This window comes from Onychomys torridus, chromosome 1 (assembly GCF_903995425.1).
Source record: "Onychomys torridus chromosome 1, mOncTor1.1, whole genome shotgun sequence".
In the NCBI taxonomy this organism is placed as follows: Eukaryota; Metazoa; Chordata; class Mammalia; order Rodentia; family Cricetidae; genus Onychomys; species Onychomys torridus.
In genome coordinates, this window is record NC_050443.1 from 122191097 (window position 1) to 122208396 (window position 17300).

Consider the following 17300-nt stretch of genomic DNA (forward strand, 5'->3'; position numbering starts at 1 on the left):
ACTAGTGCCATCATCTGGATTCAACAGGTGCCTCCAAGGTGCTCTGCAGAGCTGGAACACCACAGAAAATGCAAGCAGTTCACTCCTCACACACTGCCTCCAGGGCATGTCAGGACAGAGCTCACAGGGAGGAGGAGAGGGACTAGAGTTGAATTCAGCAGCCCAAGTCTATCTGTTTTTGCCTTGTTCTACTTTCCAGCACCCCTATGCCTACAACAAAAGGCAGGGAGGGAGCTGCCCTTCCTGTGCACACATGAAGAGGGTACAATCCCACCTCTCTGACAGACTTGCCATAGGCCCAGGCCAGCAGCTGCCCCTGGGCAGTAGAGACCTTTGGTGCCTACAGCTGCACTGTGAAGAAGTCACAGGCATTGGACTGTGTGGCCTGCTCAGCAAGTAGCACATTTGTGTGTGAATGCAAACACCAACTTGGTGGGTCAGGGGTCACCAGACATGAAAGTCAAAAGGCAGGAAGTGCCAGTATAGAGTGTGAACTTCATAAGCTCCTACCCAGAAGCCCTCAGGATGATGAGTACAATAAATGCAAGTGAGGTTTGTAAGAATCAATTTCCACCTTTAAATCTCTTGCTTTTTGAGGTTTTTCTAGACAAGCTTTCATTTTTAACTTGAGTGGGGTCTCAATATGTTGTCCCTGCTGGACTCAAAGCTCTGATCTTCAGATTCCCATGTTGCTGAGATCACAGTGGGCCTCACACTCAGTTTCAGACAAGCTTTCATGAAAGCCTTTGTCCAGTGCTGAGGATGAACCCAGGACCTTTCACATGCTAGACAAGTACTCTACACAGAGCTATGCCCCAGCCCAAAATTCTTGGCTGTTCTTGGGTCATCCAGAAAGTAGGTGGACTGGTCCATAGCCTTGCAGGAGGTAGTCCTTCCTCCCAGAGCATAAGTGCATGTGGACTTACCGTCCTGGATGTGGGTGGAGCAGAAGGGCTGGTCAGTGACATGATCTCCTGGATGGCCAACCGCAGCTTCAGCCTGTGCAGGGGGTTGCTGATGCCAATCTCCCGCTGGATCTCGGTATCTGACAGGGCCGACATGATGGCGCCACTCTTGACGTTTGCTCGGCAAGCAGCCACATACCACGCAGGCATCCCAACCCAGAGCTAGACACAGGAACAAGAAGGCCAGAACATGAGGCAAGTGTCAGAAGCCTTAGTGAGTTCTCATAATGCAGCATGTGAAGAGGACGCACCTCCAGCCACACCACCACCGTGGGCCCATCCCACTGTGCGAAAGGCAAACCTTGCCTGCGGGCCTCCTCCAGCAGCTCATGCCTATGAGGGAAACATATTCAAAATAACCAGTTAAGTAGGCATCTTTGACAGCTTTCCAAAGCACAGCAGGTGCTTACCATTTCCCTTGAGCTTCAAGCTGCTGGCAACATCTACAGCACACTACCTTGTGTTTACTACAGAGTACCTGTGTGAGGAGCCGGCTGATTCCCTGATCCCCACAGAATCCCACCTCTTCTGAAAGAACAACCGTCAGCTTGAGGAGCACCTAGTAGTGTCATACCTAAGTTCGTATAGTGTTGAAGGTAAAACCTAGGTGCCACAGCCTTTTTAACACTGTCCGGAAAGACAGCATATGCAGGTTGGCAGACGGACACCTAGTGCTGAGTCCTTAAATATATATGAATGGTGAAAAAAAAAAATCAGACATAGTAGCATACACCTTTAATCCCAGCACTCAGGAGGCAGAGACAGGAAGATCTCTGTGAATTCAAGGCCAGCCTGGGCTACATAGTGAGTTCCAAGACATCCTGAGCTACGTAGTGAGACACTGTTTGGAGAAAACAAAAACAAAACAACAAAAAACAAAAAAGAATGGTTCAAAGCCCTAGGGAGACAGTGCACTGGGTAAACTGCATCACAGTACACTCCAGGCATGGGTTCTATCCCCACACAGGTTCTTTCTTGCAAATTACATTTCTCCATGTTTGCATGTGTGGCTGCCAGAGATTCCAGAATCTTTTATTTCTAAAGACAAATACTGTGTAATATCCAGCTCTGTAAAACCAGAAGCAAACCCCCAAATCCTGGCTCTACAGTAACTGTCCAGAGCAGGGCTTTCCCCCAGTTCCAATGTCACAGACAGCTTCAAGCTTGACTTCAGCATGCTTGGCTCCTACAGTCAAGAGCTGCCTTCCATCACTGCTAGTGGCAGACCCCGGGACAACAGCATTACTTGTTGTCTCAGGCAGCCAGAATAGCACTTCCCGTTTGTGGAATGAACCAGAAAACAGACAGACAAGTGTGCTCATGTGGAGCTGACATAGTGAAGGTCTGTAGGACGGACACCAGCCCTAGGAAGCAAACTCTCCTCAAAAACAGTTGGTATTACTTACCAAACAGGCAAAGAAACCATGGGAAGCAGCAGTTACTCCTTGCAGACCAACTCCAAACTTGGAGGACACAGCACAGTGCCCATCCTGGGTATGTGGCCTGGCCGTCAAGGTTTCTAAGCTAAGGTCACACTGAATGGACTAGGTCCTCTTCAACTGAGCAATTTGCTAGGACCTCTGTTATCCAGTAGTAATAGGTTATGCAAAGAACAGGCAGCTAAGCAAGCACATTGTAGCCCTCAGTGACTACCTGGAGTCTGCAGCACTCTTGGGGTGCCCTGAACTTCCTCCTAGCACTAGAAACTGTGGTGATATATTATTTGTTATCTAAGAAATAAAGCTTGCCTGAAAAGCAGAGGACAGAGCTAGCCACAGAGTTAGCCACAGAGGTCAGGCAGTGATGGCACACACCTTTAATCCTAACACTGGGAGGCAGAGGCAGAGATCTGGATTTCGGTTGAGTTCAAGGCCAGACTGGGCTACATGAGATTAACCCAGTCTAAATGAGAAACAGAGCCAGGCAGTAGTGGCACGCATCTTTAATTCTAGCACTTGAGATCACACACCTTTAATCCCAGCACTAAGAAGGTTGAAACAGGAAGTGATATGGCTGGGCAGAGAAAGGAATATATATATATAAGGTAGGAGGAGACAGGAATTCACGCTCTTTCAGGCTCTTTCAGGCTGAGGAGTTGGTGAGGTAAGAGATGGTGGCTGTGGCTTGCTCTGCTTCTCTGACCTTTCAGCTTTCACCCTGATATCTGGCTCTGGGTTTTTATTATAAGACCATTTAGGATTTGTGCTATAGGAAACAGCTTTTGCTGTTCTTAGTTCTTAGAGCCCAGGCCATTTGCAGCAGCAGGAACAGTGCAGAGACTGTAGGACATAAACTAGGAACCAGTCAGAGAACATGAAGGACAATCAGTCATAGGAAGCAGGACCTGGAAAGGTGGCTAGCACTGGCTTCCCTCTGCCTCCTGAGCCTTCCCTACTGGGTAATTTGCAACCTTATAGCCCAAACACAGCTATGTCAAGGCTGGCACTTTTTTTTTTTTTTTTTTTTAAATGTATATAGAAAAGGGTGCCAGATCTCATTACAGATAGTTGTGAGCCACCATGTGGGTGCTGAGAGTTGAACTCAGAACTTCTGGAAGAGCAGTCAGTGCTTTTAACCTCTGAGCCATATCTAAGACTGGCACATTTAAGTCTCACCAATCATTCGTCATGGGACGGAACATCCATGACTATAGACACCCAAGTCTAGTTGATTCAACCCTGAGATGTCTTATGACAGAAATATTACCTCCCTCCTTTCCACTTCACCTGGGAATAGGGCTGACCCCTTGATCTTCACAATACCTCCCAATTCAGTCAATTTTCCCTTGGGAGACTTCTACAGATTCACCCAACTACCAATAGCCACTTTCTAGCTATAGAGCCACTCAGCCTTTCTGCTCTATAAAACTATCAAAATGAATGTGGTAAGAGGGGTGTGACTACTCCCACGCTTATAATCTAAATACTTGGGAGGCTAAGGCAGGATTGCCATGATTTAGAAGTCAGCCTGAGATACACAACAAGACCCTGTCACACAAAGCAGAGAGGGCATTTAACCCTCACCAACATTTATTTTCTTACTAGTCAATTTTCCAAGTAATAAAAACTCTTTTAGCCACTGGCCCCAAAGCTTAAAACACAGTGACCAAAGTAACAAAAATCTTTAAAACATCTTGTGTGTGTGTGTGTGTGTGTGTGTGTATCATGTATGTAACTCGCTATGTAGTCCAGGCTGGCCTGAAACTCGGGGATCCACCTGCCTCTGCCTCCTGAATGCTGGAATTAAAGGCGTGCGCCACCACTGCTCAGCTTCCACCTGACCTTGTTGACACAGTCCTCTTTAACCCTGAAGCTCACTGATTGGCTCGACTGACTGGTCACTGAGCCCCAGACAGTCGTTCTATGCAGAGTAAATCCACATACACATCACTGCTCTGTGCCCAGGAGTGACAGCCATCCCAAACAGTACTACTAATTTTCAGTACACTGATTTACTTTACTGACTTTTTTTTCCTCTTTGCAAACCCAGGGTCTCAGCATGCTATGCACTTCTCACCCTGAGCCACACCTCCAGTTTTTCAAGACTTAGTGCAGAACTGAAACTTGATAGACTACAAGTTCTTAAAGCTATCTGATAAGACAGTCTACCAGGAGAAAACACTGTAGCCTATCAGCTGAGCCATATCCCAGTCTTGTTATCACTCTTCAGGATAGTCACCATCCTATTTAATACTCAGAAAAGCCATCCAGGGTGAGTTGCCGTGACTCTCATCTTACAGATGAGGAAAATAGATAACAGGGGGCTACATGACTTCCCAGAGCCACAGAGCTGATCTGTGGGCAGGATTCAGATGCCAAAGATGAGTTCTGGAGCATGCCACCTCAGAGAGAGACTTTCCATGGTGGCAGAAATCCAGGCAAATGCCTTCTATGTGTCATAAAGGCTCCCTCCTTTAGGAAGTGTGGGTTAAAAAAGGCTGTGGTTGCATGTGTGTGTTTGTTGGAGGGGTATACATGTGTACCTGATCGTGTATGTGGGTACCTCAACAGCAGGCATCTTCCTTTATCAATCTCTACACGACTTTCGGAGACAGAGTCTCTTACTGAACTTGGAGCTTGCCGTTTGGCTAGACTGGCTGGCCAGCAAGCTCCAGGATCTTCCTGTCTCCACTCCCCTTCCTCTCGGTATGGAGTTACTTTTCAGAAGGCTATGCATATACACAGCTGTGCACAGAGTCTGAGATCAGCTGACACCTAAACGTCATTTACTGGCAATTGCCTCATATGGAGACACAATGAGCAACTTACTTTTTCTGAAGTTTACGGGTTTTCTCAGCTTGTCCTCCCAGTTTGCTGAGTCCCAAGGCATCTTGAGATGAATTTTCTGTCTCTGAAACACCAGCTACAAGGAAGCAGAGACTCCAGATTTAAGACAATCAACATGGTAGAGTAAAGTTTCGGTCTGCTCTCTACAGGTAGTTAAGCTCATACTGAGAGCTATTTCTTACCAAACAGCCCAGCAAACTGCTTAAGACAAGACACCTGGTGTATCTTTGTCATATATCTACCACCTTCTAGGGCCCACACTCTAGAGATAATGTCCAGCAGCATGGTGGCATGTAGAGAATGGGCAGACACAGCAGGCACCCAAGAGCACCTCACATCCTTGTTAAGTTGCTTATTGCAAGCTGGGCGGTGGTAGCACATGCCTTTAATCCCAGCACTGGGGAGGCAGAGGCAGGTGGATCTCTGTGAGTTCTAGGCCAGCCTGGTCTACAGAGCAAGTTCCAGGACAGGCTCCAAAAGAAAGAGAAACCCTGTCTCAGAAAAACAACAACAAACAAACAAAAAAGATGCTTATTGCAGGGGCTAGAGTGATGGATCAGTAGTTAAGAGTACTGGCTGCTCTTCCAGAGGACCTACGCTCAATCACCCACATGGCAGCAGCTCAATGTCTGTAACTCCAGTTCTAGAGGATCCAACCCCTCACATAGACATGCACTCAGGCAAAACACCAATGCACATGAAACAAAAGTTTTTAAAAAGAAGCTTACTGCAAACCTACCAACCTTGTCCTGGTGACTCCTTGCCCAGTGGCCCAGGCCGGCCCTTTTCCTTCTTGCCAAACAAGCGGCCAATGGAGGACTTGATGCCCTTCTTCTTCGGGGCTTTGTGGAGGGAGTCCTGGCTACTATTACTGCTGCTAGGGTTGCTCACAGGACCATCCTGGGAGCCGGTGGAGCTTCAAGGAAAGAAAATGGACTTTTATCAGAGCTATATCTCCACATAGAAGTCTAAGCACAAGCATTGTAACACTTTGCTGGGTTGTTTTTGAGATAGGCTCTCAGCCTATCCTAGGCTGGCCTGGAACTCAAGACAACCCTGCCTCAGCCTTGAAAACACTAGGCTTATAAAGACATAAGTCACCACACCTAACCAGACACTGTACATTTTAAACAACTGCTCCTCAGAGTTCCTAAGATTCACCAAGTCTCTCACAGCACACTGTTACAGTGACAAAGGCTGCCAAGGATGCTCAGAAGGAAGCCTGGTTCTGAAAGCCCAGCTTCTCCAGAACTTGAAGCTCCTCTGAAGAGGAGGTCTGGACTCCAATTGGCTGACAAGGGAGGCCTAGGCTCAGTCAGTGAGATGCCCATGGGGACCAGAGAAATCAACTGCCAGTCAAGAACAATGCTTACTACCTACAGAGCTGGGTGATGGCTACTATTCAAGTGCCCTCCCCCACCCTGCTCAGGACAGCACAGAAACTATGCCAAGTGTAATGCAATGACTGTCTATCACAGCAACCAAAAGGCTCTTGGTTTCCTGACAGGAAGTGTTAATAAAGAGGCGAGGAAAACATGAACCGCCTAGCAACTTGGGAGACCCAAGAAGGCAAGAGAATATGAGAAGCCGGCTGTCAGTGAAGGGACTCTGGCCAGCTCAGGCATGGCAGACATGACTCTGGTGGGCCTTGCCCTTCTCTACCATTCTCTCTGCCTTGCTAAAAATCATTAGATTATATCCCTAAAGTAGCCACCAAGGTCTGTTCCCTTATTTGGCCACTTCCTCCTCCTGAGGCTGACTATCAAGGTCCAGCGATCCAAGTATTGAAGTCCAGCAATCAAACTCCCTCTTTGATTCACCTAATTAACCTGTCCAATCAAAATTAAACACCTCATCCTAACATGAGGTTTCCCCTTGTACCTTTATAAACTGCCATTTCCCTGTGTGCCACATCTGTCCCCTCTCTATCCAGAGGGAGTTCTTTGTCCCCACTCCAAGACAAATACCCCTGCCCTTTTCCCCTTCTCCCTGTCCTCTATCTCTTGTGTTTGTCTCTTATTCCCCGCCCCCGTCCATCTGGAGCACGTAACTCTCCTTTGTGCTGAGAACTTGTTCTTAGGGGTCCTGAGCCATAACTTTTCCTTTCAGTCGATGGAGCGGCACCATCCAGAGCCACACAGGCGCCTGTGTGTGAACAAGGCAAGGTCCTGGAGCACCCTTCTTTGTAATGTTTCCCAGATAGGACCCTCTGCTGGAAACTACCTGGGACAATGTCAGTAACTTCAACTGAATAACCTAGAACTCTTTAAAAATCTGTCTTTTTTTCCAAGTTATAATGACTGTTCTTAAACCCCAGACAAGCACAGCTCCACACAGGGCTGCTGTCCTCAGCCCTGCTCCTTACTTCCTCAGGTCCCTGATGTCCTCATGGCTGACGGTGTGCAGTGCGCCCTTGTGCAGCCTGTCTAAGCGCAGGGGTCTCGGGGAGGAGGGGGGAGAGGTTTCACATTTTATCGTCGTCTTGTCGTCTCGTACCTCTTCTCTGGAAGCTGGCAACTGAGGGCAAGACAAGGACAAGAATAGTGAACAGGGGACTTAAAGATCTATTAGCTACTTCCTGCTAGCACAAAAAGACCCATTCTTCTGTTTGTGGGTTTGCTCTGAGATGGGACCTTGTGAGTGCACTACCTCTGCCTCCCAGTGCTAGGGTTACAGGTGGCATCACTGTGCCTGGCTGAAAGGCTGCATTTTAGTTCACACCATCTTGAGGACTGCTGTTCCTCAAGGGAACCAAACAGCTAGAGCAATGTGATTCATGGCCCATCTCCCCGGGAAAAGTATAAAGCAGGCAGGCACAGGTCACCACCAACTCCTCCCTGAAGTCTAGGTACATCAGAGGCCAATGCCCAACAAGGCAGCCAAGACCTGATCCATGCTACCGACTGTGTCCTCACTAACACAACTGACCAGGAGCTTTTGACAGGCCTCATTAGGCCACTCCGTGGGAACACTGAGGAGGCAGAGTCTTCCCTAGCAAGTAATCAGCATGTTCCTTTCTAGGGGTTAGGAGCACATAGCACAGCTAGAGACCATGAGCCATACCCATGTGCATAGCTGCATTTCTGTGTATTTGGACTGCAGGCTATTATGTGGAGACAGGAATGCAATTAAGACCTTTGGTTGAGATAGAACAATCCTGCGTATGTCATTAAGATGGCCATGAGTATATATTGAAGGACATGGGGCAGAGGGTCCACAGCTTCACCCCATTGGGTCCTACGGGTACACCTGTACTGTCTGGTTCTAAAGCAAGTTAAATAGATTTCATGAAGCATGGCAAGCATCTGCATGCACACAGGACTGGCAGTTGACTGCTGGAATGGCAGGCACTAAGGAGCACTGGTCCTACTGTAGCCCCATCCACTCAGGGCCAGGCCAAGCTGAGGCAACTCAGGACATTCACTAGCCAGTAGCACATACTCTGCATCTCTCTGTCTAAGATGATCTCAAAACAGCAGCAGGCATCATGGGCCTAGGCCAGGCTCTGAAAGGCACATGCTCAGCATGCAGGAGGTCAGGGTTCCATCACTTCTTCCCCAAAGTCACCATGCCTAGAAACTTTGCAGAAAATGTTAACAGCTTAAAAACGGAATCATTATTTAAAGACTTCAAGCTTGGGAGCAACCTACATGCTGGGGAGGCTATCATGCTCCTTAGCAGAGCCTCACCCACAACAGTTCCCAAGCTGGTCCCCAAATCCTGAGAGATCCCAGGTGGACCTTCTGTGCTCCTTCAGGAAGGGATGGCACTAGGATCCCTACCAAACTCACTCTTCAATGTTACCCAGTAGAGAAGTCACCTTAGCTTGCCAGTGGCACTCAAGCAGAGGTGGGGCACACTACAGTCCAGCATCCAGCCCATGTATGGCTCTGTAGATCAGGTCACTATGCTGGAGTGGAGCGTGGCTCACAAACTACTTCCTCACTGACACAAGCCAGCAGAGATGAAAAGAATACTGTGCAGGGCAACTGAGGAATTGTGTCACTGAGCCAAGTTGCCAACTTGAGTGGCATGGTTTATTTGGTTGGGGGTTGAGGGGTGGGTCTTGCTTTGTTTCCCAGTCTGTCTTGGAACTTGTAACCTTCCTGTTGGACATGAGCATTGTTTGAGCAACATAGGTGCATCACTTTTTTTTTTTTTTTAACTTAAGAAAGAAGGCAACAAACCACAGCGTCAACACAGCAACACTCACTGGCAAACTCATCAGTGACAGGTGGAATGGAAGCCACAACTGCTCTACAGTGCAGCCGGCTACAAAGGCTGATGACAGGGCAGAGCTCCTGGGTTGGAGCATGGAAGATAAGAGGTAGTGTCTAGGTCAACCACCAGAACAGCTACTGCCAGCTCTTCCCAACTCTGCCCAGCATGCTACACTCACATCAATTTCTAGATACTGCCAGGGAATCAGGGAAGCTGGCAAAAAGCCCAAGGGCAAACTGGCCACCAGCTCAGCTTTTGAAGACAGACAGACCTGAACATACACACCTGTAACCCCACACCACAAAACAGAAGCTTTAGCTTCCACACTCATGAACAGAGTGACTATGGTGATCTGTATCCCACACAGATGCATATAAGGGCTTAAGACAATGGTTCCAGTACTTGGGAGGCTGAAGCAAGAGGACTGCTGTGAGTTTGAGGCTGACCTAGGTCACCCAGTGAGTTCCAGGACAGTCTAAGCTACAGAGTAAGACTGTCTTTGTCTCAAAGAAACAAAAATTGTTAAAAATAAATAAAAAGACAATGCCTTGGCCACACACTAGGCCCATGCTTGGCATGACCATGAGCTCACTGTGTGCCAGCCCCAGCCTTCCCCAGAGCACACCCCTGCCTCAGGAACTCTTGTCCCCAATGCCGAACAGCAGAAAAGCATGCAATAATTAGACGTAGAGGCCTCTGCCCCAGTATTTCAGGGACAGGCTTCCCACATGACCACCAACATGACATGCAGGGTCAAACTAAACACTGCGGGGAAATGTCAGTTACTTCTCTTCACATTACACTAGTGTGTCACTCATGGAGACACAGGGTGTGTAAAGTCAGCATGTGATTTACCTGTCTCCGGTGCTTCCTTAAGTCACTAGGCTGACAGGTGCATGTGAAGAAAGGAGAAAGAGAGCAGGTTTACTGCACACATGTGGGAAAAGACTCAAGGAGCAGTGAGGCAAATTGCTAAGCAGGTTGGAAGGAGTGCATACAGGTTGAGCACTGAGAGGAAACATCACTGGAAATAAACATTCTTAAGACAGTTAAAAAGTATGCAGATTTCCCAGGAGGCAACACTAATTATTACTTGACTAAGAATGAGTTTGAACACAGTCAATGTATTAAAACCCAGCATTCCATGTAAGCAGGACTCTAATGACCCTTACTCGAAGCCAGCCTCTCTGTCCCTAGTTGCAAACACAGGGGAATTTAAATAAATTCCAGGAGCTATTGCATTATCTATTATACAGTCAAACAAACCTGCTTTGAGTTAATTACCTACTGGACATTAACCTGAAGTCCTTACCTAGAATGGGATTTATTTACAACTTTTCAAAAATATGCTGATTGTTTTAAGCTATAAGAGCAACCCCCGTCCTGCCCTCATGAAAAGATGTAGGAAAAGCTAGCAGGGTACCAGGGAGAGCCTCTACACCTTAGCGCATACACAGCATTAAACATAAGAGTTTATCAAAGCCAGCAAGTCTGTCAACAGTTAGCTGAAAGCCATGTGACACCAGAACCAGTACCACATAAGGTGGGACACCTGGGCATACAGGACTCTCCCTTGCAGAATCACAGACCACATACCCCTTCCTGCCTGTGTCCACATGCAGGAAACAAGAGTAACAGAATGCATTCTTATCATGAAAAAGCGCAACAATGCATTCTTCCAGCCTACTGCCGCAGATATGCACTTGGGCGCCTGATCATCTGCAGGAGCTGGGGGTGGGGCTGCCACAGCATAAGGTGCTGGATGGGCAGACAGATAGGGATCTGGGATCAGGATCAGATGGAAGTAGACTGACGGCCAGTAGACAGACAGACTTAAAAGTGGGAAAAAAACAAAAAAACAAAAAAACCCACACAGCTATTCCTATACAGTATTTGGAAGGAGGTTGAAGCCACAGATCATGCCATGAAAGTTAAGATTTTACTCACTGCACTAATGACACATACATATTATACAGTGCATCAAAATACAAGAGACTATAATATTCAACAGCTCATTAAAAGGATTCCACTGATTTAGTTACATGTTCACTGTCAATGTCATGGCAACTGCAAATGAAAGCAGCAGCAAAAGAGGTACAGCATGGCGGGTGGCTAGGGTACAGACTGAGTCCCAGCTTAGTATGTGGGCTCTTAGGATCACACCCACGCTAAACCCTCAAGTTACCGTGCATTCTGAGATCTGCACACCTGGGTCATAGATATTCTAAAACAAAATTGCTCCCAAGTTAATCAGTCAAGATGCCCCTCTGCTTCAGTTCCATAGTCTATAGGTCTCCCGAGTGGCCCTTGTGCCTCAGAGCTTAGAGACACCCCTGCTGTGAAGGGACAGGGACTCCTTTACACTTCTTATTTAATGTGTTGTAGATGAAAGCCAAGCCTGGTACTCTACCACTGGCCTGCATCTCAGGCTTCTGTAACTCTTCCCACATGCTGCAACCTCTCCACAGTCACTTCTGCTGAAACAGGCAGCATAGCCCCTTCTGGCTTGCACCAGACCTCTGCCTAGCATCCCACAACTAAGACCAGATGCTGACCTGGTCACCTAAGTATAACTAATTTGCACTGTTGACTAACAATAGCCCTAGCTAACCCAACTCATTATGTAGACCAAGCTGGACTCAAACTCACAGAAATCACCTGCCTCTGTCTCCACCCCTTCAGCTTTTATAATCTGAAACCTCTTAGAGGAAGATGTGATTTCCATGTGTAACCCTTCCCCAGCAGGCTGAGATAGAAAAGGCCCCACTTACCAGAGTCATGACACCCAGCCTGTCCACCTCCCGGGCAGGACTGTGAGGGACCCTTCTCGGTGTGGACCGACCACTGCCTGGAGGAGAAGAGCCAGCAATCGAGGAAGCAGGGTAGGGGGGGATAGAGCTCATTGATCTAAAACGACCAAGATTGTCCAAGCTTCCACTGCCCACTCTGCTCTCGATCTCCTCTGCCCGCTGCTCTGTATTCTCCTTTTCTTCTTGTATCAGCCTAAAATCCAAACAAGAGCAGTTGGCCTTATTTCATTAGGAAGCCCTGTGTGTACAAGCAGAACAAGCCGAGTCTGGCTGGGGTGGGGGTCCTATATGTGAGCCCAGCAGCTGGAGGCTACAGTGGGAGGAGGTGCCTTCAAGACCAACGTGGGCGACAGCAGGAGACCATGTACCTAACAGCAGACCATTGGTGATGCTAGCACTGAGAGACTGTCTCCCTCCACTGACAGCTAGAATGTTCCTGTGCTCACTCTTAACACAGGCGAAGGTATGCTAAGCATTGGATAATGGAAGAAAGCCCAACTGCTTCTTGTCTACAGCATGGTCAAGTCACCACCTCACCTTACACACCAGTACCTTGCATGTCCTGTGTCTGGCCTTCAGGAATAGCTCTGGGTAGCAGAGGAGTGATCTGGGCCCTGTTGCTCTAAGCATGGAGGGATGGAAGAGTTTCACCTCCCCTAGCAAGGTGCAGGGAGGTGGCCAGGCTGCCAGAGGTAAAGGCTATCTCAGAAACCCAAGTGCTCTGCTGTGGAGGGATATAAAGGGGATGTTGATCCCACCTATGCTTTCCCATGGAAGTGAACTCCTGCAACAACATACTAGGCCTCATTAGAACACCCTCACACCTGCAGAGTATCTACTCTAGTCTCCTTCCCATCTCCTGCCTTCCACAGTCACACCTCCACAATATCCACTCCAGTCTCCGCATCCCCTTCACCTTCTACTTCCTTTTTGTAGCTCTTATTTTGAAACAGTTCCATGTAGCCCATGCTGGCCTCAAAACTGGTTGTAGTCTAGTCTGGCCTTGAACTACTGCTCCTCCTGCCTCTACCTCCCAAGTTCTGGGATGACAGATGCATGCCATTACCCCTTGTGTCTCTTACAGATCAAGTACATATGTAATACATATATAATATATATATATATATATACCTGATCTCCTGGTTGATGGCATCCAGCTGCTCCTGCAGCATCATGGCCAGGGTCTGGGCATCAGCCTGCCCACTGGGTGACAGCAGATCAACTGAGCTGAGCAGAGTTTCTCTGTCATCTTCACCATCAGACACATCCACATCACTCTCAAATGCCTGTGCCACATTTGCCAAGACGCTGGCCTGTTGGGCCCGCTCCCAATCCTGTTCGTTGAGAGTCTGCACCTACCAACAAGAACACTATGTCTCAGCAGACGAGTAACAGCAAGCACTCTAGGGGCAGGAAAGACTGCTGCTATCAGAAATGGGAGTAGTTTTACTGCAGGCCAAGGCTGTAGGAAGACACTCATGCACCTGAGCTGCTGCTAAACAAGAGGCACCTGACAGACAGGGAGGCTGAGCACTGTAGAACACGCCTATAATGGAAGCACCTGAAAAGTGGATTCAGAGATGGGTCTAGAGTTGCAGGCCAGCCTGAGCACATGCTGAGCCTGTCTCAAGGTGAGACAGCAAGCACACATACTCTGATAGAGATGCACTGGACATTTAGTATCTGCACTCAGGGAACCCACTTTAGTGGAAATTAAAAAAGAAGCCTAGTGGCACATGAAGGGGCACATGTTCACCTGCCCTGGAATGATACACTGGGTGTGAGCTTCCTAAGCCTGGTATAGACAAGCACCAGGAAAAGCCAGAGGAGGAAAGCAAAGCAGGCACCTGAACACAGCCAGTGGCCCATGTGGAGTTCCCAGGGGGAAAGACTGTACAGAGGAGACCCCTGTTGTGATCACTGCCCACAGCAGCCAGTGTTAAATCCTCCTGGTGGTTAATGAATGTCCTTCTCTCCTGTCCTCTTCCCACTGCTGCACTCCCTCCCTACCCTGTGGATGGAAGGTCAGGGCTCACACCCTCACCTTTCTTACCGAGACACTACACCCACTGTGGCTTCCATGCAGACCTCCTACCAGTGGCACCCTCTCTCAGCTGGCTCAGCCCCTCAGATAAGAACAGCACCCCCATCTCTCATCTTGAAACCACACACAAAACCCACAAAACATTACCCTGCCCCATCCTCCTGCCACCCTACTTCCTGGTCCATCCTCAAAACCTCTCCAGCAACTACCATCTGCCTCCATCCTTTCACTCAAAAGGGCTCACTCAAAGTGGGCAGAGTACTTCCCTCCAGAAGAGCTGCTCCAGGGCAGTGCCAACCAGCCCTGACCAACCATTTTGCCCTCTGTTCATCTGCTTATCCATGGTGTCAGCCCACACAGGCTCAGGCTTAGGTGCTGTTCTCCCTGGATAGGGTGTTCAGCAGGCCCCAGGCCCCACCTCTCCTGGCTTATCATTCTAGCCTGTAACACTCACAGTGACAGCTGGCTACTCTAAAGTCCAGGTGTCCATGGTACCCAACTGCCTCCTGATATTTATCCTTGACATACTCCAGCAATTTGAAAATATATTCCTCTCTCCAAGTGAAGGACAATTCTATGGTCCCCATGTGGGGACAGACCATAATGATTTACAGTACTGGAGGGAATACAGCTGATGAAAAGACATGTGGCTTTTTCAGGTGGTGAAGGACCTGGGCTTCCTCCTGGCATTCTTCAAATGTGAGCTCTGAGGAGAGCCAGCAGCATAGCACTAGGAATTCAGGGAGTCCATGCAAGGTCCTCAGCAAGGACTTGAAGCTTCTGGCCCACACTAAGTCCACACTTTGAAGCCTTCCCCATCTACAAGCACCTAAGGCCTTGAATCATGCTGCTCCTGAATCCTGAAGCCCATGAACTGCACACAGCCATGCCATTAGCCCAGAACTCCACTGTACGTACTGTGCTATTCAGTGCTTATAGCTGCCTGCACACTATTCTTGAACTCAAGGCGATCTCCTGCCTCAGCCTCTTGAGTACTAGGATTACAGGTGTATGCTATGCCACTACACCTGGCATCATTTACTTTTATTTACTATTTCAAGTACATACTAATTAGCATTAACTTAAAGGATATCTTACTAAAAATTCTGTTCTTAAAGTAAGAACTAAAACCAAAAAGCAAGCATACCCTAAAAGCAAGCTCTTAGCCAGAAAAGCCAAGGAAAGGAACATGGGGGAAGAAGGAGACCGAGAGTCTGTCCAAGAGGAACAGGTGACGTTCCGCAAACGGAGGCCTTGCCTTGGAGGGCTCGTCCCGCAGAGCTGCCAGCCGGCCCTTCTGGGGGCGCCGCAACACTGCACTGGTACTGTAAGCATCCACATGCCCGTCTGCCACAGGGAACCTGAAGTCCGGGATGCTGCCCAAATGGGGTCGGCTGAAACATGGGAAAAGGTGGGTATCAGAAAGAAAGTAAAGTGTCAAGTGGGAAAGGTCTCCAAAGAGGGTTCCCTTGAACCTGCCTAAGAGCTCTCGGCTACCCAGTCCTGGCCAGAAAACCTACTCAACTACTACAATGGGAGGAGGAGTAGGTGTGGACACCTGAGGCCCATCTGAGAGTCTCTTCTAGGTCAAGGGCACACCTAGGCACCACTGTTGCCATCACCTGCTCTGTGGCTTTTCTGCTCTGCCAAGTTCAAGGTGGTGGTCACAGCACCCCTGGGAGGAGCTAGAAGCTAGGGCTTAACACAGCAGTGCACAGATAGTCACAGGGCTTCAAACTCTGGGCTCTAGAAAAGGGGACAAGGATGAGCAAGCAAGGAGGATCTGAGCACTGGGGTTCCTACAGACAAGGTGTCAAGAGGAGGCAGAGCAGCAGGAGCTCAACCTCAGCATTCACCCTTCCCTCCTCCCAGTGATGCCCTAACTCCCTGAAAAAGAAAGCAGATGCCCTCACTGCAAACTCTGCCAGAGGCCAAGAACAAAGGGTTTATATGCGGGGGCGAGGGGCGCTCAGGGATAGCTAGGGGGAACTCCTGCACACAGGACCAGTGGGACTTGCCAACTCATCCTTTTTGGCATCTGAGCCCTCCTCTTCTCCCTGTTTTAAAGACATGAGACTCATGGCTTCCTTTCTAACTCCATTTCCCTCCTCCTTCCCACCTCTTGTTCCTCGGGAACCTGCTGTCCTCGGGAACATGTCCAGTCAGAGTGCCAAGCTGAGGAGAGGAGCACAGCTCTGTGTTACCTGCAGGCAGCTCTGGGATCTCAAAGCTGTCAGCCCTCCTATTCTTCATGGTGTTTTCAAGCTTAGCTCCATAAGTCCACTCCTCGCCTCTCTCCACTCAGTGGAGCAGACCACAGCAGTATGACTTCCCTCACTGCCGAGTCCTGTGAAGCTAGCCAATGGTCCCCACCAGCTGCTCTGTGCCCGAAGTCCTCCTACCCAGGGCAGGCCCCCTGCAAACAAGCCAGCTCCTCTCTGTTCTGCCCAATGTCTCAAGGGCATGGGAAAAGACAGTGAGCTCCCAGAGCCACACTGCTCTCCTGTCTCCTGAACTGCGGCACTCTGCTCTGCAGGCTGCCCAGACATGGGCACACTTTCCTCCACATTAAGCCCCTTCAACTCCTTTCCTTCCTCTCACACGTAAAACCCCTTGTCAAATGAGGTCACACATCAGCCAGCTGTGATGGCACACACTTGAATCCTGGTACTTGGGAAAGGTGGGGGAATCATGAATTTGAGGCCAGTCTGAACCACAAAGGGAGACCCTGTTTCAATAAAAGAAAGATGACTCAGCAGTTAAGAACAAGTACTGCTCTTCCAGAAGTTCAGTCCCCAGCACCCATGTCAGGTACTCAAAACTGCCTGAAACTCCAGCTCCAGATCCAATGTCTTCTTCTGGCCTCTGTGTGCACTGGACTGCACTGCATACATGATTAAAAATAAAATACATTTGTCTAAATAAAGAGAGCAAGTCTCTTCTAGTGCTGCTTACTAGCTCCCATCAGCAGCAG

At 48.7% G+C, this 17300-nt stretch overlaps 1 protein-coding gene across 1 annotated transcript in view; it reads right to left on the reverse strand.

Moving 5' to 3' along the window:
- Positions 1–17300, reverse strand: part of Ppfia1 (PTPRF interacting protein alpha 1) — an 81573-nt gene that overhangs the window by 14654 nt on the left and 49619 nt on the right. The window contains exons 15-23 of the mRNA XM_036200139.1: positions 15585–15720; positions 13414–13637; positions 12244–12475; positions 10328–10357; positions 7617–7768; positions 5995–6167; positions 5234–5327; positions 1217–1298; positions 927–1127 (exon numbers count right to left, since the gene is read on the reverse strand). Of these exons, the coding sequence (XP_036056032.1) occupies positions 927–1127; positions 1217–1298; positions 5234–5327; positions 5995–6167; positions 7617–7768; positions 10328–10357; positions 12244–12475; positions 13414–13637; positions 15585–15720 (1324 nt within the window). The remainder of the gene's footprint in view (positions 1–926; positions 1128–1216; positions 1299–5233; positions 5328–5994; positions 6168–7616; positions 7769–10327; positions 10358–12243; positions 12476–13413; positions 13638–15584; positions 15721–17300) is intronic.